At 51.1% G+C, this 24782-nt stretch overlaps 1 protein-coding gene across 1 annotated transcript in view; it reads right to left on the bottom strand.

The window, feature by feature from the left end:
- Nucleotides 1-17152: 17152 nt before the first annotated feature.
- THBS2 (thrombospondin 2) overlaps nucleotides 17153-24782 on the bottom strand; it is a 28727-nt gene continuing 21097 nt past the window's right edge. Inside the window, exons 17-22 of the mRNA XM_031456736.2 lie at nucleotides 24307-24541; nucleotides 22857-23084; nucleotides 22125-22396; nucleotides 21413-21510; nucleotides 20261-20400; nucleotides 17153-19190 (exon numbers count right to left, since the gene is read on the bottom strand). Coding sequence (XP_031312596.1) covers nucleotides 19183-19190; nucleotides 20261-20400; nucleotides 21413-21510; nucleotides 22125-22396; nucleotides 22857-23084; nucleotides 24307-24541 — 981 coding nt within the window. The 3' untranslated portion in view covers nucleotides 17153-19182. The remainder of the gene's footprint in view (nucleotides 19191-20260; nucleotides 20401-21412; nucleotides 21511-22124; nucleotides 22397-22856; nucleotides 23085-24306; nucleotides 24542-24782) is intronic.

The following is a 24782-nucleotide window of genomic DNA, read 5'->3' as shown; positions in this document are numbered from 1 at the left end:
TATCATTCAATAGAAACAGCTTCTAACGAGGGAGCAGGTAGCAAGCTCGTGCCAGCGACGGCAGTCTGCAGCCACATCTTTCCAGCATTGTTCAGAGACATGAGCGACAGAAACTCCAGCCCGGACAGATCATGCACCAGTCGCCTGACTGGGAGTCGCCTTCGCACCCCTTGCTCCCCTGGTCAGGTGTCAGGTTTGACACTCCGCTGGTAACAGTCAGCGATTCCAAGGGAGCGCCGGGCGCGTGGGGCCCCTCCCGCTGCACCTCAGGTTCGCTGACTCTCCCCCGGCTACCAGCCCGACAGCCCCAGTGTCCTCCACGAGTCTGCTTTTGTGACGTTTCTCAGAGCCGCTCAGACAGACGTCTCGGCCACCCTGTCTTCCCTGTAAAGTAGAAAAGCTCACCGCTCTCCTGGCTACTACTTTTTTATTGCTTTATTTTATATCATGTACTGATGTTTGGCTGTTTTTCATCTAAAGGCTTATCTCTGCTGCTTTTGCTGTGGCGGGAGGGACACAGGGCTGCCTCGACCGTGAATGTCTCCCCAGCCGGTCCTGATGGTCAGCTCCCTCCCACATCACCAGACTTGCAAGAGGCCAGTGGCTGGGGTGCTTGTGAGAAACTGCAGCCAGAGGCCACCAGCCCCAGAAATCTGGCTTCTTCCTGCTTGAATCATCATAATTGCACTTTTCTGGGAAGCTTGGAATCTCTGTGTCTGACGAAATTCATGTTATTCGTTGAAGGTGAATCTTGAAACTTGCCATTTCAGAATAAAGTAAAAGCTGGGTGTCTTCTCACTAGCCATTAGGAGAACCACAAATTTGCTGACTTTTTTTCATAGAAGTATTTTTAAAGTCATGTTTGGCAAGCAATGTAATAGCTTTTTCTGGGTTTTGAGCTTTTCTTGAACCAGGATTCTGGATTTAAAATGTTGAAGACTATTTCCAATTAAAAACTAAGATAATTTACAAAACACTCTGAGAAGATAAATGCTGAATACCTTAGTGTCATTAAAATACGCAAATTTCTCAATTTATTAAAGCACAAAGGAAACCCAAACACGAAGGAAGCTCAAAATAATGGCTGTAATCACTGAAGTGGCTCCGGAAAACAACGCAGACCAGGAGACGCAAGGCCCGTGGGTCCTGGCTGTGGAAGGGCGGGGGGCCCCCGAGATCCCAGCCCGCCCTGCCAAGGTCGTGAGCGTGGGGCTCTGGGTGCAGAGCGCTCAGGGAGGGGAGAGCCGGTGGCGGGCCGCGCGGTCCTCAGAGGGGTCTCTGCACGCCCGCGGGGGTCTCGTCGCAGTTGAGATGTGTGCCCGAAGCCTCTGCTTCTTGTTGCAGAGCAGGGCCTGCCTTTCACAGAAGCTCCCTTGTTCGTGCGCGGAGGCGGGAACAGCTTTTCAAGTAGAAGATGATGAAACGAATGCCCAAGAGTCACAGGATCCAAACGGGGCCCCGTCCCTCCCGCACTCGCTTCCCGACCTCACACAGCGGCTTACCGCCCCTTCCAGGGCTTCCATTTGCAGGAAAGGGCAACTCCGCCTTCCGAGACCTGCGCATTGGTTTCCAGAATAAGTGAGAGAAAGGCATCAAAATCTCCAGTTTTCCTTTTTATAATTGAATCCTGTTGTAAGTGTTTCTTTCTCCATCTGGGCTGTGCTTTGATAGCAATTTCCCTTCCGTCATTTGACTGCTGAGCGTGAGGAGGGGGCGGGAGGGTGGGGGGAGGAGGGGGACCCAGAGGCGCAGGAGCCCGGGGGTCCCAGACCCACCACCCTGATGAGCTCTGGTGTCCAGCTCCTCGTTCACTCGGAAACTTCCCGGAGGGTGGGGCACAGCTCAGAGGCAGAGGGCCCGCTTAGCATGCACGAGGTCCTGGGTTCAATCCCCAGTGCCTCCATTAAAGTAAATAATTTTTTTAAAAAACCAAATTACCTACCCCCCCAAAAAAAATCCTTAAAAAATTTAAAAACAAACAAAAAAAGGCCTCCCTCAAGGTTGGCTCTGCCCTGCCCTCCAGCCCTCTTGCCTGACTCGGAGACTAGATCAGAGACGCTTCCGGCTGGCAGGTGGGACAGGGCGCCGCGTGCACCTGGCGTGGTGATGCCCGCGTCTGGGAACGACCTCGCAGCAACTTCTGTGGTTTCCACCAGCTTTTTCTGCCGTGGCCGCAGGCCCCCCCATCCTCACACTCATGCCTGAGCCCTTGGCCCCGCCTCCTGGCCCTCCCTGGGCCTCCTCCATTGGACGCTCTTGTACCCCCGCCTGTCACACGGCCCATCTTCGTGTGTGCTGATTGGTCCTCCAGCTTCGCGAGAACCAGTGTCCCACGCTGACCTCCCCACTTCCCTCCTGCCTTGGCTCCCGGCTGCGGGCTCCCCCGGGCTCACCAAGGAGCTCAGCAGTCCACCTCCAGATCTGAGTGCACCTCGGCCAACCTCGTCCCCGGGGCCCTCTGCAAAGGCCTGGGGCCCACAGACTTCCCCACCTCAGGCCTCCTCCCCGCGTGGGGTCGGCCTGACGGGCTCCCAGGTGGGAGACGCTGCGAAGGCGCTCCTGCCGCCAGGGGACTTGCTGGTCGGGGGTGGGGGGCGGGAACCTCGGAGCTGACTCCAAGCTGTGCCCAGTTTCACTCCATTTTGCAAAAGGTCTTGAGCTCTTTCGAGCAAAACCCCTGGTGCCCCAACTCTGCTAAGTCAGTGGAGCCCCACGCAGGGCTCAGGCTGGTGTCTGGCATGAGGAGAAGAATGAGAGAAGTAACACACCTGCGACGGGGAGCGCGTGTCCACTGGTGGCACCTGCTTCTGCGCCCAGAGTCAAGTCCTCGTCCTTGGTCTGGCCGTCACCCTCTCTCAGCTAATCGTGCAGGGTCTCTCCCGGGAAAGGGGACCCTTCTCAAAAGCATATTCCGTGTGTCCAGGGAATCCAGGCCTAACATGAAATGCTGCGTTGAACTCAAAACAGCGAGAAGACTCTTCTCTTCTAAGCCGGGTACCGTAATCATATGGTACTCACACCGTGTGGATCACTCATACGTGGAATCTAAAAAAAGGACACAAATGAACTTATCTACAAAACAGGAACAGACTCACAGACATAGAGGACAAGCTTACGGCTACCAGAGGGAAAAGAGGGTGGGGAGGGATAAATTGGGAATTCAAGATTTGCAAATATTAACTCCTATGTATAAAATAGGTAAAAAACAAAGTTCTTCTGTGGAGCACAGGAAACTGTATTCAATATCTTGTAGTCACCTACAATGAAAAAGAACATGAAAACGAATGTGTGTGTGTACACCACGCCTGGGACGTTGCGCTGTGCACCAGAAACGGACAGTGTGACTGTACTTCAATTTAAAAAATTTAAGTTAAAAAACAAAAAAAAAAGAGAAAGCCTGGGAGTTCAGGGTTGGTGGACTATCTTTTCTTGCAGAGGAACCTTCTGGTTCTTCACGTGGGCCTGAGGACTGCTGAGCTGGATCCACCCCCAGGAGTAGCTCTCAGTGACGGACACGCTGATCCTCTGCCCCCTCCAGCTCCCAGCAGCTCCTGGAATCACCTGCAAAATAGTGGCCGGATCCCAAGCGCGTGGCCAGGCGCCCCTCGGAGGGCACCCAGCTACGACAAAGGCCGGTTCCGGTTTCCTCAGCTGCTAGGTGAGCCACACAAAGAGACCCGTCTCAGCATCAGGAGAGCGGTGATCTTCAGACTCGGGTGGCGTCCCACCGCGACCATCTGGCCCTCCCGGAAGGAGCCGTCTGGCCGTCCACACGCTTCGTGGGGGGCCTTCTGTCCACCCAGGAGGCCGGGGTCTCCCCTCCAACCCCCTCCATCCTGGCTCTGGCTGACTTTCCCTTCCCCAACAGCACAGTCTGCTTTTAGCAAATCAACCTGCAGTGAACACATGTAAGCTTTTGAAATGCATTCCTCTGGACGGTCACGCCCAGAACGCTCTGATTAAGGTTTGGGTGTTCCTTACAGTCGTCAGCGCCTCCTCAGAGACTGAGGCTGGGAGAGATGGGGCGGGTCCGCTCTGTGAGGACGACCTCAGCCATCGGGCTGGCTCATCCTGACAAATTTCCCAAGGGTCCTGCCTTTTATTCACGCGCACAGGCTTCTCACACAAGTGTGCACTCGTCAGGCCTCCCGAGGTCTGGAAGGAGCAGGGGCCGGGGACTTCGGGCAGTACTCGGACGTGGGAAGCGCCTGAGGCAGCTGGGCCCTGAGGCGCACGCCCGCCTCCCCCGCTGCCCTGGCCGCTGGGTCCTGCTGGCGCCGTCGCTGGGGCCGTTCTTACAGAGGAGCCCCGCGTCCCGTGGGAAGGACAGGCCTGCGCGCGCGCGCCTGCAGCTCCTGCTGCGGGGCCCTGGGCCCTCGGGGGCCTCCCCGCAGACACTCCGAGCGCGTTTTCCTTCTTCAGGAGTTCTCTCCAAAGATGCTTTCAGTGTGAGTTAGCAGCTCTCCTCATCAGATGAATACCGGCCAGTGGTCCAGACTGAGGTGCCGGCGCACCCTCTGCGCTTGGTGTCTCCTGACCCAGGACAGAACTAACCACGTGTCGTCGGCCTGCCTGCGTTTCTGCAAGTCCCCACCAGGGAAGGGCCTTCCGTCCAGGAATCTCCGGCCCCTGTGGATCTGAGGCCTTTCTTCCAGTGACACACTCAGGGCAGAGACCACTTCCTGCGACCCCTCCGGGCGGGACCACAGCCATCCCGTCACCGCCCTGGGGACGCGGCCTCCTCTCCCCCTGGCCCAGGTGCCGATGGTGCAGACGGTGCTCTCCGTCCAGACAATCTGTTCCTCCCAGGCCTATGGTCCCTGAGCAGGACCAAGCTCTCAGCCCCAAGTTTCACACGTCAGATGGCTATGTCCCTGGCTGGACGCCTGGGCTCCGGCCCCCAAGGACCTGCCTCGTGGTTTTGGCTGACGCCCTTTCTCTCTGTCCCTCCCGCCCCTCCCCAAGCCCAGGCCTCGTCCTAACCCTGCTCCCGAGCTGATGAAGGCTGGTGAGCCAGCAGACGGGGCGCCAGCAGCCACCTTGGTACAGCCCAACATACCCCCTCTCCCCCAGTGGACCCCTGCACAACCCCTGAACCCCAGGCCCCGATCCCAGTCCTCTCCCCGTGGCCCTCCTGCCAGCGCGTGAGCACAGCCAGCCCCAGGGGCCCCACCCAGCCCCTCCCTCCTGTGAGCACTGACCCCACTTACCTTCCTCCATGCTCCTCTGAGGGGTGTGCACCCCAGTCCCTGCAGGCCGATCCCAGCGGTGATCAGCCCCAGCTCCGCCTCCCACCCTCAGCTCGGTGCCTCCAGTCACTCCTTCTCCAGAGCCTCCCGTCCCTCCCTCCCTCCCAAACAGCACCCCCTCCTCCACCTCCGCGAGGGCGTCTCTCCTGCCCAGACCCCCTTCTGTCCACCTTACTGGCCCTTCAAGCCGCCATCTTGTTTCTCACCTTCTAAGTACACCCAAACTTCCCAAATCAGCAGCTTCACTTCTTATTGGTACTATTATTTCATTTAACTCTTGCAATAACCCCTGAAAGAATTTCTTGTTTCCACAATGTAGTAGATGAGGAAACTCAAGGTCAGAGTGGTTAAGTAACTTTTCCAGGGACACACAGCCTGTAAATGGCTGAGCCCCAAGAGGAGTGTGGAGTCCCGTGCGGCTGCCTTCATGAGATACATGCCTAAAAATGTCCCACTTCCTCCAAGCACAGACAGAAAACAAAGGCTGCATTTCACTGGTGGCTGACTGTCCGGGAGGGCACTGCCAGGAGCGCTACGTGAGCGTTGTCTAAACATGGAGACGCTCGGTAAGGGTGTTGAGATGGGTGCCCTGGCTTCACACATGGAACCACCAAGTACCTGGAGTTCGATCACTTACCCGGCCACACAGCCGGCGCCCTGGGGCTGGGGTGCTCTCACGGCTTGTGCCGTGAGCCCCAGACACGCAGCCGCGGTGATCCCTGGTCACTAATGTCAACCCTTCTCTTGGCCACGTGACTGCTGCATTCAGCCACGCTCTTGGGTCTGGGAGAGCCTCTCGCATTTAGAGCATCTGGATTCCAGGTGAGGGGGACGTTCCTTCCACAGGCCTGGAGCCCCTGGAGCCAGGAGGCCACTGGTCCTGAGCCGGGTTCCCCTCCAGCAGGCCTCTCAGAAACGGAGGTGACGCTGAGTGACTCTCACTCTCCCGGGGCCAGCACGCGGTCCCTCACACCCGGACTCGATCATAGATGTGGTGGGGGCGGTGGGGACCACACACACCAGCCCTGGGCGTCACCCTCTCGTCCCCAGGGACTTGGGGGGCAGATTCTCTTGTCCCATCTTACAGGCAAGAAGGGCGAGGTTCAGAGAATACGTGTTGCCTGCAGCGCTGGTGGCAGCAGAGCTGGAATCAGAACGCAGGTGCCCTGACTCCAGGTCTGTTCTCAGCTGTGGTGGCAGGCTTTCCACCAGAGCTTGGCAGGAAGGGGACACGGGCAGGCCTGGGAGGAACGGCAACCAGGAGTAAAGATCAAAACCACGCGCGAGGACAGAGGGAGGCTCAGAGACGTCCTCCGGCTCTGCCCTGGCGTGTCGCATGGGTTTGCCTTAAGCCTCTGCTTCCGCAGAACAAAGTGCCCTAAGGTCATCCCGAGCTGCTGGGCTGCCCAGTTCTGCTCCCTGCAGTGATGACCAGGCAGTTCCTACTTCTCCGTGAAGGTGAAATTCGTGGAACAGAATCAGCCACTTCAGAGTGTGCAGTCCAGCGGCGTTCAGAGCGCCCACAACGCTGGGAAGCCGTCACCTCCCTTTACCTCCAAACAGTCCTGTCACCGTGGAAGGAAAGCTGCACCCGGCAAACAGCCGCCCGGGTCCCTGCGCCCTGGCCGGGGAGCCGGCGGCATGCTCTGCGTCTCTGCGGGCGTGCCGATTCTGGGTGTTTCAAGTAAGTGGAGTCACACGATTTGTCACCGCGCACCGGCTCCTCCGCTGAACATGGCGTCGCCGGGACCGAGGGCCAGCCTCCCGAGGCGCCCGGGTGCGCCGGCACCCGGGCCCGCGCGCCAGCCGTCGCTCTCCCGCGGGGGCCGCCAGGCCTGCCGGACGCGGGCTGCCCCAGCTGCGGCGTCGAGAGCGGCGCCCCGCGACCGCGCCCCGCGCGCTGCTGGGGGCCCCGCTCGGCGCCCCGGGCGTACGCACCGGGAGCAGAGCGGCTCGCCCCGCGCGGTCCCTGCGCTTCGCTTTCCGGGATCCGCCGAGCTGCCCGCCACGCCGCCGAGCCCGGGGCGGCCCCGCCGGCAGCGCCCGCCGTTTTCTTCGCCTGTGGTCACTGTACCGAGCGTGAAGGGGCAGCTCTCTGCGGTTTTCCTGTGGCTGATGACGCTGCGCGCTTCCCAGGAACTTGATGCGCATTTGATTTTCTTTAAAGAAACATCTATTCAAAGTCACTGCTCATTTTATGGTTTTTTGACTTTTTGTTTTTGGGTTGTAAGTGTTCTTTATACGTTCTAGACACCAGATCCTTATCAGATTTCTAAATATTTTCTCCCATTCAGTAGTTTGTCGTTTTAATTTCCCGAAAAGTTCCTTTGATACAGAAATGCGTTTCATTTTGATAAAGTCCGACTGCAAACTGCTGTGTGTGTTTTCTGTTGCTGCTCATGCTTTTGGTGTCTAAGGGAATTTGATGTCTAAGGTATTTAAGAATCCGTTCCCAAATCCAGTCTGTGAAGAGGTGCCTGTGCTGCTGAGGGTTTGGGGCTTTAGCTTTCACACTTAGGTGGCTGACCCATTTTCAGTTAATTTTTGTATATAGTGTGAGGTGGGAGGCAACTTTATTCTTTCCATGTGGAGACCCGTTTGTTGACGAACCCGTTCCTCCCTCGCTGAATTGTCCTGGGGCCCTTGTTGAAAATCAGTTGGCCGTAAGTGTCCGGGCGTCTTTCTGGACTCTCGGTGCCATCCTGCTGGTCGGTAGGCTGACCCTACGTGCCTCTGCGGTGCCTTTTCGGATCAGGAAGTGTGAGTCCTCCCACTTTGTTCTTTTTCAGTCTTATTCTGACTTTTCGGAGCCCTTGCGATCCCATCTGAATCTGAGGATAATCTTTTCCATTTCTGAAAAAAAGGGTTGTTGGAGTTTTGAGAGGGGTTGAGCTGAATCTGCGGTTTGCATTGGGCAGGGCCCCTGTCCTAACAGTGCCGAGTCTTCCAGCCGAGAACACAAGAGAGCATTCCATTCACTGAGCTTTTGTTCCATTTTTCACAATGTCTTGCACTCTTTATTACGCAAGGCATTCACCTTTCGGTTGAATTTTTCACTTATTTTACTGTTTAAAATGCTATTGCAAATAAAATTGCTTTCTTAATTTTGCTTCCATGTCACATGTCTCTGGTGCACAGGACACAGCTGCCTTTGCGTGCTGGCCTTGCGCTCTTCAGCTGTGCTGAATTTCCCTTTCTGCCCTTTCTGTCCCCAGATTTAGTGAGACATAACTGGCATTTAACATCGTGCAGGTTTAAGGTGTATGCCCATTTTTTAAACATTTTTTATTGATTACAATTGTTTTACAATGTTGTGTCAAATTCCAGTGTTCAGCACAATTTTTCAGTTATACATGAACATATATATATATTCATTGTCACATTTTTTTTCTCTGTGAGCTACCACAAGATCTTGTATATACTTCCCTGTGCTGTACAGTATAATCTTGTTTATCTAGTCTACATTTTGAAATCCCAGTCTGTCCCTTCCCACCCCCAGCCCTCTTGGCAACAACAAGTTTGTATTTTATGTTTATGAGTCTGTTTCTGTTTTGTACTTATGTTTTGTTTGTTTGTTTGTTTGTTTTAGATTCCACGTATGAGCAATCTCATATGGTATTTTTCTTTCTTTTTCTGCCTTACTTCACTTAGAATGACATTCTCCAGCAACATCCATGTTGCTGCAAATGGCATTACATTGTTGGTTTTTATGGCTGAGTAGTATTCCATTGTACAAATATACTACCTCTTCTTCATCCAGTCATCTGCTGATGGACACTTAGGCTGCTTCCATGTCTTGGCTGTTGTAAATAGTGCTGCTATGAACACTGGGGTGCAGGTGTCATTTTGAAGTAGGTTCCTTCTGTATATAAGCCCAGGGGCAGGATTCCTGGGTCATACGGTAAATCTGTTCCTAGTCTTTTGAGGAATCTCCATACTGTTTTCCACAGTGGCTGCACCAAACTGCATTCCCACCAGCAGTGTAGGAGGGTTCCCCTTTCTCCACAGCCTCTCCAGCATTTGTCATTTGTGGATTTTTGAATGATGGCCATTCTGACTGGTGTGAGGTGATACCTCATTGTAGTTTTGATTTGCATTTCTCTGATAATTAGTGATATTGAGCATTTTTTCATGTGCTTTTTGATCATTTGTATGTCTTCCTTGGAGAATTGCTTGTTTAGGTCTTCTGCCCATTTTTGGATTGGGTTGTTTGGTTGTTTCTTATTAAGTCATATGAGCTGCTTATGTATTCTGGAGAACAAGCCTTTGTCGGTTTCATTGGCAAAAATTTTCTCCCATTCCGTAGGTTGTCATTTTGTTTTACTTATGGTTTGGTTTCCTTTGCTGTGCAGAAGCTTGTAAATTTCATTAGGTCTCATTTGTTTATTCTTGCTTTTATTTCTATTTCTTGGGTAGACTGTCCTAAGAGAACAGTTTTGAGATGTATGTGAAATGATGTTTTGCTTATATTTTCTTGTAGGAAGTTTATTGCATCTTGTCTTATGTTCAAGTCTTTGATCCATTTTGAATTGATTTTTGCATAGGGTGTAAGGGAGTGTTCTAGCTTCATTGTTTTACATGCTGCTGTCCAGTTTTCCCAACACCATTTGCTGAAGAGACTGTCTTTATTCCATTGTATATTCTGGCCTCCTTTGTTGAAGATTAGTTGACCAAAAGTTTGTGGGTTCATTTCTGGACTCTCTGTTCTGTTCCATTGGTCCATATGTCTGTTTTGGTACCAATACCATGCTGTCTTGATGACTGTAGCTCTATAGTATTGCCTGAAGTCTGGGAGAGTTATTCCTCCAGCCTCTTTCTTTGTCTTCAGTAATGCTTTGGCAATTCTAGGTCTTTTGTGGTTCCATATAAATTTTATTGTCATTTGTTCTAGTTCTGTGAAATATGTCCTGGGTAATTTGATAGGGATTGCATTAAATCTGTAGATTGCCTTGGGTAGTGTGACCATTTTAACAATATCGATTCTTCCAATCCAGGAGCATGGGACATCTTTCCATTTTCTAAAGTCTTATTTAATTTCCTTCATTAGTGGTTTATAGTGTTCTGTGTATGAGTCTTTCACCTCCTTGGTTAGATTTGTTCCTAGGTATTTTATCACTTTGGGTGCTATTTTAAAGGGGATCGTTTCTTTACTTTCTTTTCCTGTTGATTCATCATTAGTGTAAAGAAATGCAACTGATTTTTGAACGTTAATCTTGTAACCTGGTACCTTGCTGAATTCTTTGATTATTTCTAGTAGTTTTTGTGTGGACCTTTTAGGCTTGTCTATATATAGTATCATGTCATCTGCATATAGTGACACTTTTACCTCTTCTTTTCCAATTTGGATCCCTTTTATTTCTCTCTCTTGCCTGATTGCTGTGGCTAGGACTTCCACGACTATGTTGAATAGGAGTGGTGACAGTGGGCATCCTTGTCTTGTCCCAGATTTTAGTGGGAAGCTTTTGAGTTTTTCACCGTTGAGTACTACGCTGGCTGTAGGTTTGTCATATATTGCTTTTATTATGTTGAGATATGTTCCCTCTATACCCACTTTGGTGAGAGTTTTTATCATAAATGGGTGTTGAATTTTATCAAGTGCTTTTTCTGCATCGATTGACATGATCATGTGGCTTTTGTCCTTTCTCTTGTTGATGTGATATATTACATTGATTGATTTGCATATGTTGAACCACCCTTGTGTCCCTGGGATGAACCCCACTTGACCATGATGTATAATCTTTTTTTATGTGCTGTTGGATTCTATTTGCTAATATTTTGATAAGGATCTTTGCATCTATGTTCATCAGTGATATTGGCCTATAATTCCCTTTTTTGGTGGTGTCTTTGCCTGGTTTTGGTATCAGGGTGATGGTGGCTTCATAGAATGAGTTCGGGAGTACTCCCTCCTTTTCAATCATCTGGAAGAGTTTGGGAAGGACTGGTATGAGTTCTTCTTTGTATGTTTGGTAGAATTCCCCAGTGAAGCCGTCTGGTCCTGGAATTTTATTTGTAGGGAGGTTTTTTATTGCTAATTCGATTTCATTTCTAGTGATGGGTTTGTTCAAGTGGTCAGTTTCTTCTTGATTCAGTCTTGGTGGACTGTATGTTTCCAGAAACTTGTCCATCTCCTCTAGGTTATCCAGTTTGGTTCCGTATAGTTTTTCATAGTATTCTCATATGATATTCTGTATTTCTATGTTATTTGTTGTAATTTCTCCATTTTCCTTTATTTTCCTTATTTGTGCTCTCTCTTTTTTTTTTTTTTTTTTCTTTGTGAGTTTGGCCAGAGGTTTGTTGATTTCTTTAATTTTTAAAAAAAACAGCTTTTGTTATGATTGATTTTTTCTATGCTTTTTTTAAATCTCTGTTTTATTTATTTCCTCCCTGATCTTTATTATTTCCTTCCTTCTGCTGTCTTTTGGGGTTTTTTGTTCTTCTTTTTCTAGTTCTCTCAGCTGGTGGGTTAAATTGTTTATTTGAGATTGTTCTTTTTTGTGGAAGGCCTGTATTGCTATAAACTTCCCTCTTAGCACTGCCTTTGCTGTGTTGCATCAGTTTTGTGTGGTTGTGTTTTCATTTTCATTTGCCTCAAGGTATTGTTTAATTTCAACTTTGATTTCATCATTGGCCCATTGGTTTTTTTAACAGCATGTTGTTTAATCTCCATGCTTTCCTTTTTTTCTCCTTTGTTTCTCTGTAGTTGATTTCTAGTTTCATGGCATTGTGGTCAGTAAAGATGCTTGAGATAATTTCTATCTTCTTAAAATTGTTGAGGTTTCTTTTGTGCCCAAGTACATGATCAATCTTAGAAAATGTTCCATGTGAACTTGAAAAGAATATATATGCTATTTTTGGGAGGTGTAATGCTCTGAAAATATCCACCAAATCTAATTTTTCTATTATATCATTTAATTTCTCTGTTGTCTTATTTATTTTCTGTCTGGAAGATGTGTCTAGTGATGTTAATTTAGTGTTAAAATCTCCAACTATGATTGTATTCCCATCAATTTCCCCCTTTATCTCTGTACATAATTGTTTTATGCACTTAGGTGCTCCTATATTGGGTGCATATATATTAATGAGTGAAATATCTTCATCTTGTATTACTCCTTTAAACATTATAAAAAGTCCTTCTATATCTTTCTTTATGGCCTTTGTTTTAAAGTCTATTTTGTCTGAAATCAGTACTGCTACACCTGCTTTTTTTGGCTTTTCCATTTGCATGGAATATCCTTTTCCATCCTTTCACTCTCAATCTATATGTGTCCTTCTCCCTAAAGTGGGTCTCTTGTATGCAGCATATTGAAGGTTCTTGCTTTATTATCCAGTCTGCCACTCTATGTCTTTTGACTGGAGCATTTAGTCCATTAACATTTACAGTAATTAATGATAAATGTGTGTTTATTGCCATTTTGAACTTATTTTTGCAGTTGATTTGTTATTTCTTCTTTGTTCCTTTCTTCTTCCTTTTGTGGCTTGGTAATTTTCCTTTGTATTATCATGGATTTTATTTAGTTTTTGTGACTCCCTTGTAAGGTTTTGGCTTGTGGTTACCCTTTTTTGTAAGTCTGTTAACCAATTACTAGAACTGTTTGTATTAAACAGATAGCAATATAATCTCAAACCCATCCTACTGAGAATAAAAAATTTTAAAAAGAAAGAAAAAAAAATACTCTGTATTTTCTTGCTTCCCTCTCCCACTCTGAATGATTTAGATGTCTTCTTTTACAATTTCGTGTTTATTTGTAATTCATGAGTTATCACCTTTCCAATTGTGAGTTTCTCATTTTTGTAGCATCCTGCTGCTTTTCCATTTAGAGTAGACCTGTCAGTATTTCTTTTAGCATGGGTTTAATGTTCCTTTAGTTTTTGCTTGTCTGCAGAATTCTTTATCTCTCCGTATATTCTAAAGGATAGCCTTGCTGGATAAAGTATCCTGGGTTGAATCTTTTTTCATTCAGGACTTTGAATATATCTTGCCACTCCCTTCAGGCCTATAGAGTTTGTGTAGAGAAATCAGCTGAGAGCCTTATGGGGGTTCCCTTGTAACTCACTCTTTGTTTTTCTCTTGCTGCCTTTAGGATCATTTCTTTATCCTTGACTCTGGCCATCTTGATTATGATATGTCTTGGTGTGGGTCTGTTTGGGTTCTTCCTGTTTGGGACTCTCTGAGCCTCCTATACTTGGATATCTGATTCCTTCATTAAATTTGGGAAGTTTTCAGTCATGATTTCTTCCTATACCTTTTCAATCCCCTTTGGTCTTTCTTCCCCTTCTGGGACCCCTATTATGTGAAGATCGGCATGCTTTATATTATCCCATAGGTCCCTTATCTTGTTTTCATTGTTTTTTATTCGTTTTTCTCTCAGCTGTTCTGATTGGGTGCTTCCTGTTGTCCTGTCTTCTAGGTCACTTATTCGTTCCTCTGCATTATCCAGCCTGCTTTGCACAGCCTTTAGGTCAGCTCTCATCTCAGCAATGAGTTTACTTATTCTACTTAGTTCTTTTTTATAGCTTCAATTTCATTTTTGACATATTTTATATCTCTAAACACTATCTCTTTTAGTTCCTTCAGTAATTTTTTTTTAAATCCTCAAAAATGTGGCATTAGAAAGGAAAGAGCTTGGAAATTAAAAAAAAAAAAGTAATTACCTATAAAGCCCTTTGAATGAGATATTGTGGCATTCTAGCAGGGATTTTAGAACAGTCTGATATTATATTCTTTATCAAACAAAATACAGCAGCCCAGAAGGATAGGCAGTGCTATGAATGTGTTTCAAGGAAGTGCCCACAGGTCTTCTTTTCCAGTTATTTAGGGACTGAGTTTCACTCCATCTGGGGTCGCTGGTCCTATTCTGGAACCATGTCAGCTCACCACATTGGGTGATGTTTTATCCTCCCCAAACATGGCAAAAAACTCCACAATCTGAGAGAATCCTGCTGATGCCAACCTTCCTCTTCCTCCCACAGCAGCTGGAAATCCTTCCCTGAAGTGCCAGTGATTCTTGTGTGCAAAGCAGTGATGTCTAAAGACATGGCTCCTTAGGGAGAGGCTGTACCTCCAAGGCATGTGTGTGTGTGTGTGTGTGTGTGTGTGTGTGTGTGTGTGTGTGTGTGTAAGTATGTCTGTAATATTAAATATACACCATTTAATATTTTATGTTAAATACATTCATATAGCCTGTATTAAATAGAATGCTATTATATATGTTATTATACATATAAATATATATAAATTTTGTTTAACAATTGTAATTTATTCCTGAAACCATATAGAAAGAAAAATAATTCAGTATTTTTGGTTGGGGGAAGTAATTAGGTTTATTGATTGATTTGTTTGTTTGTCTAAGTGGCGGTACTGAACCCAGGACCCCGTGCATGCTAAGCAAGCCCTCTACCACTAAGCTCCCCCTCCCCAACAATAATTCAATGTTTTTAAATGGGAAAAATTGTATGACTTTATCCCAGCCCAAGATAACTAAACTATCTGCACAGGTAGAAAAATAAAGCCTCTGAACAGCAAAGCACATTTATATAAATAGTGAACAACAATTTGAAAGTAAACAAATGGTACATAAAATGAAGGGCAATGAGGTTTTACGTCCTAATGCTTCTTCCTCTTCCTACACTGTTCTTTTCCAAAACCAACCTTATGGACACTCACAGTGGTTCAGTCAGACTGTGCCCTCACCATCAGGCTACAGCACAGAAGAAACCCCTTTCAGGCAAAACAAAGGCCTACCCCTGAGAGCTTGGGTGGTGGGAACTGAGTGGGTTGGGTCTGAGGAGCTGGGGGCAGTGGGGGGTGGGGCTGGCGCTTGCTTGTTCCCAAAGCAGGGCCTCCAGGTCAATCCGCACAGGGACACTCAGTGTAAACGTGTCTGCCAGGATGGGATCTGAAGCCGTCGTGTCCATGGTGCGTGGAGACTGTCTCTGCTGGCTGCTACGATGTAAAGTCTCTCCTCTTGTAAAGTGTGTCTGGGATGAAAAAAATCATTCTATAAAAAAAGTGGCGTCTGAAAGGGGTAGAAGTTTCCAGGCCTCATGATGGCTGAGAGACGTGAACTAAAAGTCACTCAGAGAGGCCAGCGTGTCATCGTGGGTCCCCTGCGCTGGTGACCAGGACCCGTGTAACCTCTGAGGGGCTCAGGGCCACCTCCATCACGGGTGCTCACACACAGAGGACCCTGGAGTGCGGCCTCCCCGCCTTGGGCGAGCTCAGCAAGGGCCAGATGCAGCTGTGGGGCTGACACTTGGTGGCTCCAGGTGGGAAGTCCGAGGGCGTTCCCAAAGCTGCAGTCCCCTGTCTGCTGGGCCCCAAGCTGCTGTCACTTCTGGATCTCACACTCTCTGCCAGGTCACTCCCCTGGGAGCAGAGGCCTGACTGGGCCTGCCTGGCTGCTTCCTCCTGCCCCGGGGTCCCAGGCCCTGGTTCTGGGTCTGTGTGGGGTCTTCCAGTCCTTAGCAGAGCCCTGAAGGTATTCCTGCTTCTACCTGAAGGTCACTGGACCTGGCCGGGCAGCTGTCCAGTGGCAGCACCCACATGTTCCCTCAGCCCACACATCACTCAGCTCCTGTGGCCCCAAATGCCTCTTTGTGGAACTCAGACTAATGAGCCAAACCTGCCTGAGATGGTTGGCTCCCCAGACCCCACAAGGCCCCATCCAGCCTTCTGGGGACCCACCTCCCTCAGCAGTTACAGACCCCATGGGCCCCCGATCTCATCAGATCCTCAGGCCCTGGCAGGTACCCACAGGAAGACGCACTGGCCTCTTAACCTTGGCCCTCCCTGCACCCTTGGCTGCACCCCGTGTTGGAATCGCACCAGGTCCTCCCAGGTGACAGCCCACAGTCTCAGAATCTCACACAGGAGGGAGGAGCGGCTCCTCCCACATCAGCCCCCTCATACCCCTGTCAGGTCACAAAGACGCCAGGACTGAGTTCTGGGACAACCAGGGCACTGGGACGGAGTCAGCCAGAAACTTGTATTTTTCAATAAACTTTCCCCCAAATCTGAATGTACAGAGAATGTGTCTGGTTTCGATGCCTGACTTCTACGCACTGTCATTAAGCACGTTACTCGTGTTCGGTTTCAGGAGATCTGCACTGAGCTCCTACAGGAGCTACCTGCGCGCCAACCCACATCATCCTGTGTCTGAACTTCCAAAGGCCTCCTGATCCACATCGGTGGACCCAGCCCTCCCTCCATCCTCGTGTCACAAAACCCAGCCACCTTGAACCCGATGCCCAGCCGGCGCCTCGGCCCCGGCCCCGTCTCCACAGGCGGCCTTTCCCAGTTGTCTCTTCACTGCCTGACAAATGCGCCTGTTTTCCCTCCACCCCCTCCCTCCTCTGCATTTCCCCTCTCATTTCCCTCCATCTGACACCACAGCAAAGCTCGGAAAGCCCCGCTGCTCAGGAGCGCCAGATGCCAGGAACCCCGGAGCCACCCTGCGGCCCCCCGCCCCGAGCGAGCTGGTCCGCTTCCCCGTGTGTCCCCACCGCATCGCCTGCAGCATCACTCTGTTTGGAACAAGACTGGGCCAAGAGAGGCGGTACAGCTCACACAGACGAAGGGTCCCTGGGGGTGCTCCTCGGGGACGCTAGGCCTCACTGCACTGCCACGTCCCTGGAGGATGATGAGATGCAGACAGAAGATGGGTCGCCAAGGCTGTGTCGTGCGGGGCCGGGCTGCCACCATCCACGGGCTGCGTGGCCACGATGAGATGTTCCCTAAATAGAGCTTCTTTCTCCACAAGGACCCCAAACTGCATCTCAGCCTGAAAGCCATGAAGGGCCGGCCTGTTCCCCTCCGGGAGTTCTTCCAAGCTGGGGTCCTTCCCCTCCCCCTGGAGGAACCCTGCTAACTCTTTAAAAAAGGGAGAGAGATTCATTTATAGAAAACCTTTTTACAATTTATTTCCTGTTATTCATCTTTAAAGTATAAAAATGAGGCGCTAGCTATGTGCAGGGTTTCGGGGGTGAAGATCTGACCATGTGAACAAATAAATAAATATTTACAGTCTTTGGCAAAACAGAAGAAGTTTCATCAATCTGTATGAGAAGTTTGTTTTTTTAAAAAAAAACATAAATAATTTACAAAAAAATATGGTACATTCTAAATATTCACATCATCCTCCCACTCCACGGTATGGTTCGGCCAAACACCCCCAACACAGAAGACCCACACGCTCGTCACAATGGTTACATTTAATGAAGTCTCCCCACCTTCGTTGTCTTGGGAATACATTTCCACAAAAAAGAAAAAAAAGGTGAAAAGTGCAGCAAAACAAAAAAATCAACCCCAACGGAAGCAACAAGTAAAACGTTATCAGACAGCACGGCAAGTGAAGACAAGGTCGTGGGTCCCCTCCCTGGACAAAGCGGTGATGGCACTGCCGACAGGGAGGGGCGGACAGTTCACCTGCATCAGTGACACGGCCGAGTCCTCTCACTAAACCCCGTGTGGAACGAGACTAACCAACGGTTCCTGCAGAAAGATCATGCAACTGAAAGCGAAAAACAGATCAAGCCTGGGCTCTATTACTGCATGACTGAGCGCTGGCTATTCTGCCAGGACCGCACTGGGTCCCCTCAGCTTCCACAGTTCCCCACCTCCGACACACAGCAGACACGCACCAGTAACAGCCACCACATCAGAGTTGCTGCAACGGTATATATTAAGGTTCCATTATAAACTCTCCTTATTATGTGTCTATGCGATCACGTTCACAGCGAGCTTTATCATGACAACATAATATTTGAAAGCCTTGTATTTTGACAGGGAGCTCTTTTGCTATAACTGTGTCTCTATATTATCATATACTAGTTATATGTTTACTTCTAGAAATTACTCTCCTTATGTGCTACTTGGCATATTTAAAATAAGTTACTGGTGAGGGGAACTGCATTCTATATCCATTTAATAAATAGCAACACAGCATTTATAACCGGAACCTTAATGAAATGTGTTACCGAGTTAGGTACAAGCAACTGGTCCGGAGCTTCAAGGCCTAGACTGGGAATTAGAGGCCAAAGTGCATTTGCTGACTTCTCTGCTGTCTGTTCCTCCACCAGCACAATCGAAAAAAGCTCCAGAAAGAATTCCGGTGATCGGAGCATGAAATCAAAAGACGTTGGCCAGGGGTCCCAGGCAGACAACAGCTTGAGGGCCCCGGCTGCAGGGACGGTGCACCCCTCTCTGAACCCTTCCCGTAAATGAGGTTTGGTCAGACCCACATCTGGACCCACATTTTGCAGGGACAGCCCTTCTCTGACCAAGCTGAACCCCTGCTGAGTGCGAGGGCATTCACCGGAGGATGAGAGGCTGGGGAAGGGCACTCGTTTATTCCCGTAACTGTCTTTCCTATTCCAGTTAGCGACCTGACACCCCACGTCACACACCTGGTCTCTCCTGGCCTCTTCCTTACGACGGCCTGACTTCTAACTGGAGCTGGCCCTTCTCTACACCTGGCCTAAAGGGACTGGAGTGCTCTCACAATGGAAGTGGGTTGGCAATATTTACTCTTGCTTAAGTTATGATAGTGGCTTACACACAATATTCCCGCAGCTCCATACACACATAAATACGACAAGCACTTACATTTTATATGTAAACGTCGTTCTCTTTAAACAAACAAGGAAAAAGCAGTGTAACATCATGCTCAGCTTTCTCTCCACGTAAAGTCTCACGTCTCATCAGACTGGGCTTCCTGTCGTGGGCTGCATGCTCGTCTTCAGGTTCCACTAATGTTTATCCTCTGAAGGCGCTTGGGCTTGGGTTGATGACAGGAGGTGAAGGAGGCTGAGAACCACTCAAAGTCGGGGTCAAGGACAGGAGGGGCAGCTAGAGAGAGGCTGGGGGCGCCGGATGGGCTGAGGTGTCTGGGTAACAGCGTCTACAGTACTCTGCTGGAAATGCAGCCAATCTTGTTTAGACGTCTGCAAAACAGGGAGCAGAACTCAGGAGACTGCATCACGGGTTTACTTGTGCTTTATTTTGTTAAACTACAGGCTAAAACAGCATTATTTCAATTTTTAAAAAAGACATCCACAATATGGATTGAAGTGTGAATGGTTGAATGAATAGATGGATGGCAAATGGATGGATGGATGGATGGAAGGGTGGATGGATGGGTGGATGGAAGGATGGAAGGGTGGATGGATGGGTGGATGGAAGGATGGATGGATAAATGGAAGGATGGATGGATGGGTGGATGGATGGAAAGATGGATGGATGGATGAATGGAAAGATGGATGGATGGATAGAAGGATGGATGATGGAAGGATGGATGGATGGAAAGATGGATGGATGGAAAGATGGATGAATGGATGGCAGATGGATGGATGGATAGATGGATGGAAGGAAGGATGGATGGATAGATGGAAGGATGGATGAAGGAAACATAAAATTTCTTGAAAGGAAACCTAACACAGGGAAGCCAACATTTCACTAGAAGCAAGAAGACAGATCAACATTCTTTCTGTGTGATTTTCAATAAGCATCTCTGAGTCTTACTTCATCCACAGCAGGGGGACAGTTTCATATCTACACGAAGACATGGGCTTAGACCACATGGGAGCCACGTTCCCGTCCAGGTCTAGAACACTTCGATTCAATATACTCCCAGAGAGACAATAAAGAGCCCCCTCCTTCTTCCCTTCTCCCTCCCCCTCCTTTTTTTCTCTCTCCTGCTTTCTCTCCCCCCACCCCCCCCCACAAGGGTAGCAACTTAAAATGCTGTTAGGGGCTCAGAAGGGGTAGAAACCATGGGAAGCTGCAGACTAGACAGCTGCAAACAGAGGGAAAGTGGCGATCTGACAATAACATTCACATTCAGTTTAAAACAAACTGACAGGCACAATCAACTCAGGCTGCGCAAACAAAACACCTGCTGGGGCCAGGCCACCAGCTGCCGCCCTAAAGTGCAGCTTTTGTCAAAGGAGATGAAATGCGAGTCCCTTCCCTATGCTGGGCCGCACGCCGCCCCGGGGCAATGTTCTCCGCCCACCTCTGCATTCGTATTTGAGGTCCGAGAAGTAGACCATTTCTTGAGAGAAGACAAACAGCCCCAGCCGCCCGCCAGCGTAGGTCTGGTCATAGATGGGTCCTGAGTCGGCCATGACCTGTTTTCCTTCGTGCACTAAGACTCTGAAAACAGGGGAACAGGAGAAAGGAGAGGGTGAACTCTGTGAAGACATCTACCGGAGTCAGCAGGCCACCTCCTCCTCGCGGGGCTGCCGAGAGAAGCCCAGCACCGCCCGGGCCCCTTCCTCCCCGTGACCCACCGTCACCCTCCCAGCGTCCAGGACGCCTCCACCCAGGGGGGCCCAGGAGAGTCTGGGGAGGCAGGCCGCCCCTCCCTCTGCGGCGCGCCGGCTTCTCCCCAGGCTGTCAGGACGGATACAGGCCTTCCCGCTGCGTTAAAACCGCGTGCGCCCTGCTCCCTCCCACGGAGCGGCAGCTGCCCACTGCCGCCGCCCCGACAGGGGAGGAGCGCGTGCCTGAGCGAGCAGGAGCCTCTCTGCGCACACGTCACCCCTGCGAGCGGCCCGGCCTCCCTGCGGACCTGCCTGTCGTCACGGCGACGTGCGCGCCTGGCACGGGGGAAATCAGACCGCATCGTGCTCTTACACACTTAGCAAAAAACTTAAATTTAAATCATCCGTGTTTTGTTCAAATCACAACAAAGGCTTTCACGCTGAGGGGAGAAGACTGCTGGACGTGCTTGTAAGAGCTTGTTCAGAGGTGTGCTCTGAGTCCAGCCACTCGCAGCAGCAGAGCTGAACACGAGTCCACCCTCCAAACGACTCGCGTGACAGTCTGCAGAGAGGCGGTGCTTTGCACTGCGCGTCTCCTCCCTGCACACGGCCTTCACGAGGAGGAGGAACGTTCCCCGCCCTCCAGGTCATTTTAACAAGACAGTTTGGTTTTCTCCTCTTCATCAGTTCTGTTTTTGCTTTTTTTCCAAAGTGATGCACAACAGAAAATGCTGGAGAGAAAACCGAAGGCGCCTGAACTGCAGGGACCAGAGAGCAGCATGCGAGCCAGAAGCGCCCTGGCTCGTCCGCCTGTCTGCACCCTAACCTGCCGTCCAACGGGAAGCCGCTCTGAAGCGAGAAGGTTACTTGGCGGAAACGCGGCCGCGCTGGGCCACCCTCACCTGATGTAGCCGGTCTTCGGCCTGTGGGTCAGGTGCCACCGGTAGGCGGTGTAGTCCTTCCAGCCAATGTTCCTGGGGTCGTGCCACAACGTGCGCACCTGGGAGAAATGTCACTCGTGAGCACGACTGGAGCCAAATCTGATGCAGCTTCTCAGCACAAATGGGGGACAAATGTGACTCTGCCAACGTCCCCCTCAGCTCCGGCTGCCACGTTTCCCTCTAATACACTCAGGGTGCGAGTGTGACGGGGACAAGGTGGCTCTGCGCAGAGAGCACAGGCGTGCGGGCTGAGTCACAGAGCCCCTGCTTCTTAGCCCGGACGCCGCGGGAAACGCCGGGACTTCCAAACCCGGATCTCCCTATGCCTGGGGGGCAGAGTGATGGTTAGCCTGCAAGAGGATTACCAATCGTGTTGATAAAAGCTCGAGGATGGGCAACTCAGTGAGCGAGGTACCCAACAGATCATTAAAACGAATGTGGCCAGAGTTTAAATTAGCACAGTAGAGACAGGAGTATTTTTTTCAGCCTTTTTTTGGGGGAAGTAATTAGTTTTACATATTTATTTTTGAAGGGGGTCCTGGGGACTGAACCCAGGGCCTCTCATGTATGCTGAGCACGTGCTCTACCACCGAGCTGCACCCTGCCCAACCAGGACGGGCACTTCTGTGATGGGCCAGGGCTGCCCACGGGGTCAGAGGAGGGCCTCCCCCACCTGTCCTTCCGTGTTCCCGGTGTGCCACAGTGCGTTCCTCAGGTGCTCGCCCGTCCCCGTGGTGGAGTTCACCACCTTGAGGGACACCCCCGAGTAGCCGTACGCCCGGGTGGGCTGGTCCTCCCAGTAGGTCTGCGTGACCTGCTTCCACATCACCACGTAGAAGCGGCTGCTGGACTGGTACCCGAAGACAAAGCCCGCGTAGTCGTCATCCCGGTCCGTGTTGACATAGAACGTGCCGCTGAAGTCCACGGACCCAAACTCATCAAAACCTGGATGCCAAAGGGAACATTCCATTGTAAGATGAAGTCAGAAACAGCCTTTCGGGGCATTCCTGGAGGAGCTCTGCCATCACTGAGCACAGAGGGGAGGGAGGTCTCCCTTCCACCCGGCCCAGGCTCTGTGACGGCGAGACTGATGCCACTCATGGCATTTTATTTGTTTAGCCCTCACTTGTGCAGTTACAGCAGAGCTTTACCACATCAGGGAATATTTTATCGTCCAAGTCCATAAGAGAAGACGGTCTGCTGAACATGAAATCTCGGAGAGGCCAGTGCTGCTTCCCCAAGGTCTTCCACCAGAAACACCTGGGCAGACGGTTCCAAAGACCGAGGTGGATGGGACCCGGGAAAGACCCCTGCCCCCATCCACCCAGTTCTCAGGAGCAGCCCGTGTGCTGCGGGGCACCTTGCAAGTGGGGCCTGCGTGACGGCGCGCGTTCTGAAGGCTCACCGACGGCGATGCCGGGGTCAGAGTTCGCCGTCTGCACCAGCTCCTTGCCTTGATGGCGAATGACCCAGTTGGGATCGATCTGAGTGGTGCCCTTGGGGTCCAGGTGGACCATCTGGAAGTTCCGGAAGTCGGTCTCACTGATGGCGTGGTTTTCAGGACACACGTCGTCGATGTCAGGGATGCTGTCATTGTCAAAGTCGTCTTTGCAAGCATCACCTCGCCCGTCACCTGTCACCAAGGACAAGCGGAAAGCTAGCAGAGCCGGGGCCGCCGCCTGCCCGTCTGTCTCGGAGAGCTCAGCACGTGATTCTCCGCAGACTCAAGGCGAGGTGCCTGGCGGTGTGGCAGGGATTAGCGCTTAGACGCTCAGCCCCGCCTGAGGGCCGGGCTGCGAGGGCTCTCGACACTCTTTAAAATGTTGCTGCGATGACGCTGGAGCAAAGCACCCCAAAGCCAAGTTCCCGCGTGAGTCACCTCTCACTCTGTTCTGATCTCGAAACCAGGCGCACAGACCCGAACGCTGCCAGTCACGCTGGGCTGCGGCCCCAGCTGCTTTCTGTCAGGGCCTGTCACTGCCCTGACCGCCCTGCCTGCCGTCTGGAACTCACAGCAGGACTCCTTCACCAAGCAGTTTTCCCTAGGGAGACACGCCCTTCCCTCCTTTGGAAGCATCCTGCCGAGTTTCCCAGGGACGAGGGGGCAGGGCTGGGGGCCAGGGCCAGGCTGACACGTGCAGGGGCATGCCCGCTGGGACCGCCGTGCCCCCCGGGCAGTGAGACAGCGGCGGTGCTGTGGGAGGGTTACATGCACCAGGTCAGCCACCCTCGTGCCTGCCACTTTGGAAGGAAAGTCCATGTTGGACTCAATTTCCTATCAAACCCTTCACTGCGTCCCAGTCTGGCTCAGTGACACACATCCCAGCTACTGTGTGACAGGCATGGACTCACGCTGAAGGGGCCTTTCAACTCCACCAGCCTTGCCTCCACCCCTCTCCCCTGCTCGGTAGCCTGCAAGGCCCCTCCCCAGGCCGAGTGGGTGTGGGAACTGAACTCCTCTGCTCTGTTTCCTCCTGAAACCCCCCTGAGAGCATCCTTGGAGCCGCCCCCAGATCAGTGAGTCGCACCACATGCGTCTTAGTCATCTTGGCTCCAACATCCAGCATCCCTTACCCTCGTCCTGGGGGACATGCGTCCTCTACACAGCGTCCAGGGCAGCCAGGACTCCATCCTAGAGCTGCGTTCTCACAGCCTTGAGCGGCAGCCAGAGAACATGCAAAGTGTCCCTGAGCACAGCCGCGCACCTGGCCTGTCACCTGGCCCGTTACCTGAGACTCTAACAGGAAAACTGGAGGTCCTGGTCCGCACCTGCACAAACCCTTGCTGTGTCCAGAGGCAGGCGAGGCAGCGCTCCCCCTGCACCCCCGCCCCGCCACCTGTGCGGGCGCACCCACCGTCTGCGTCCTCCTGGCCGGGGTTGGGCACGAGCCTGCAGTTGTCCCTGTCGTCGGGGATCCCGTCGTTGTCATCGTCTGAGTCGCAGGCGTCACCCTTGCCATCATGGTCATGGTCGGCCTGGTTGGCATTGGACACGTAGGGGCAGTTGTCCTGGTTGTTCTGGTGGCCGTCCTCGTCGACGTCTTCGTTGTTGTCGCACTGGTCTCCCACCAGGTCATTGTCCACGTCCGTCTGGGACACAGTTTGGGGACAGCGGTATTGAGCATCCGTCCGATAAGACAGAGGCAGGCGGAAGGTCACCCGTGGATGTCGGGCTGGACCACGACCCCTGCAGGTGAGCGGCCGAGTGCAGGGGTGTCCCCGCCGTATACCTCCGAGCCGGGGCTGGACCCCAGGACCCTCCCCCCCACCGTCTCGGGCAGACGCCCTTTCCTTCGGGGGGTCTGGGAGGGATTAGGGGCCACGGAACCAG

Source organism: Camelus dromedarius, chromosome 6, assembly GCF_036321535.1.
Source record: "Camelus dromedarius isolate mCamDro1 chromosome 6, mCamDro1.pat, whole genome shotgun sequence".
Lineage (NCBI taxonomy): Eukaryota > Metazoa > Chordata > Mammalia > Artiodactyla > Camelidae > Camelus > Camelus dromedarius.
This window is presented reverse-complemented; position numbering and strand designations above follow the sequence as displayed.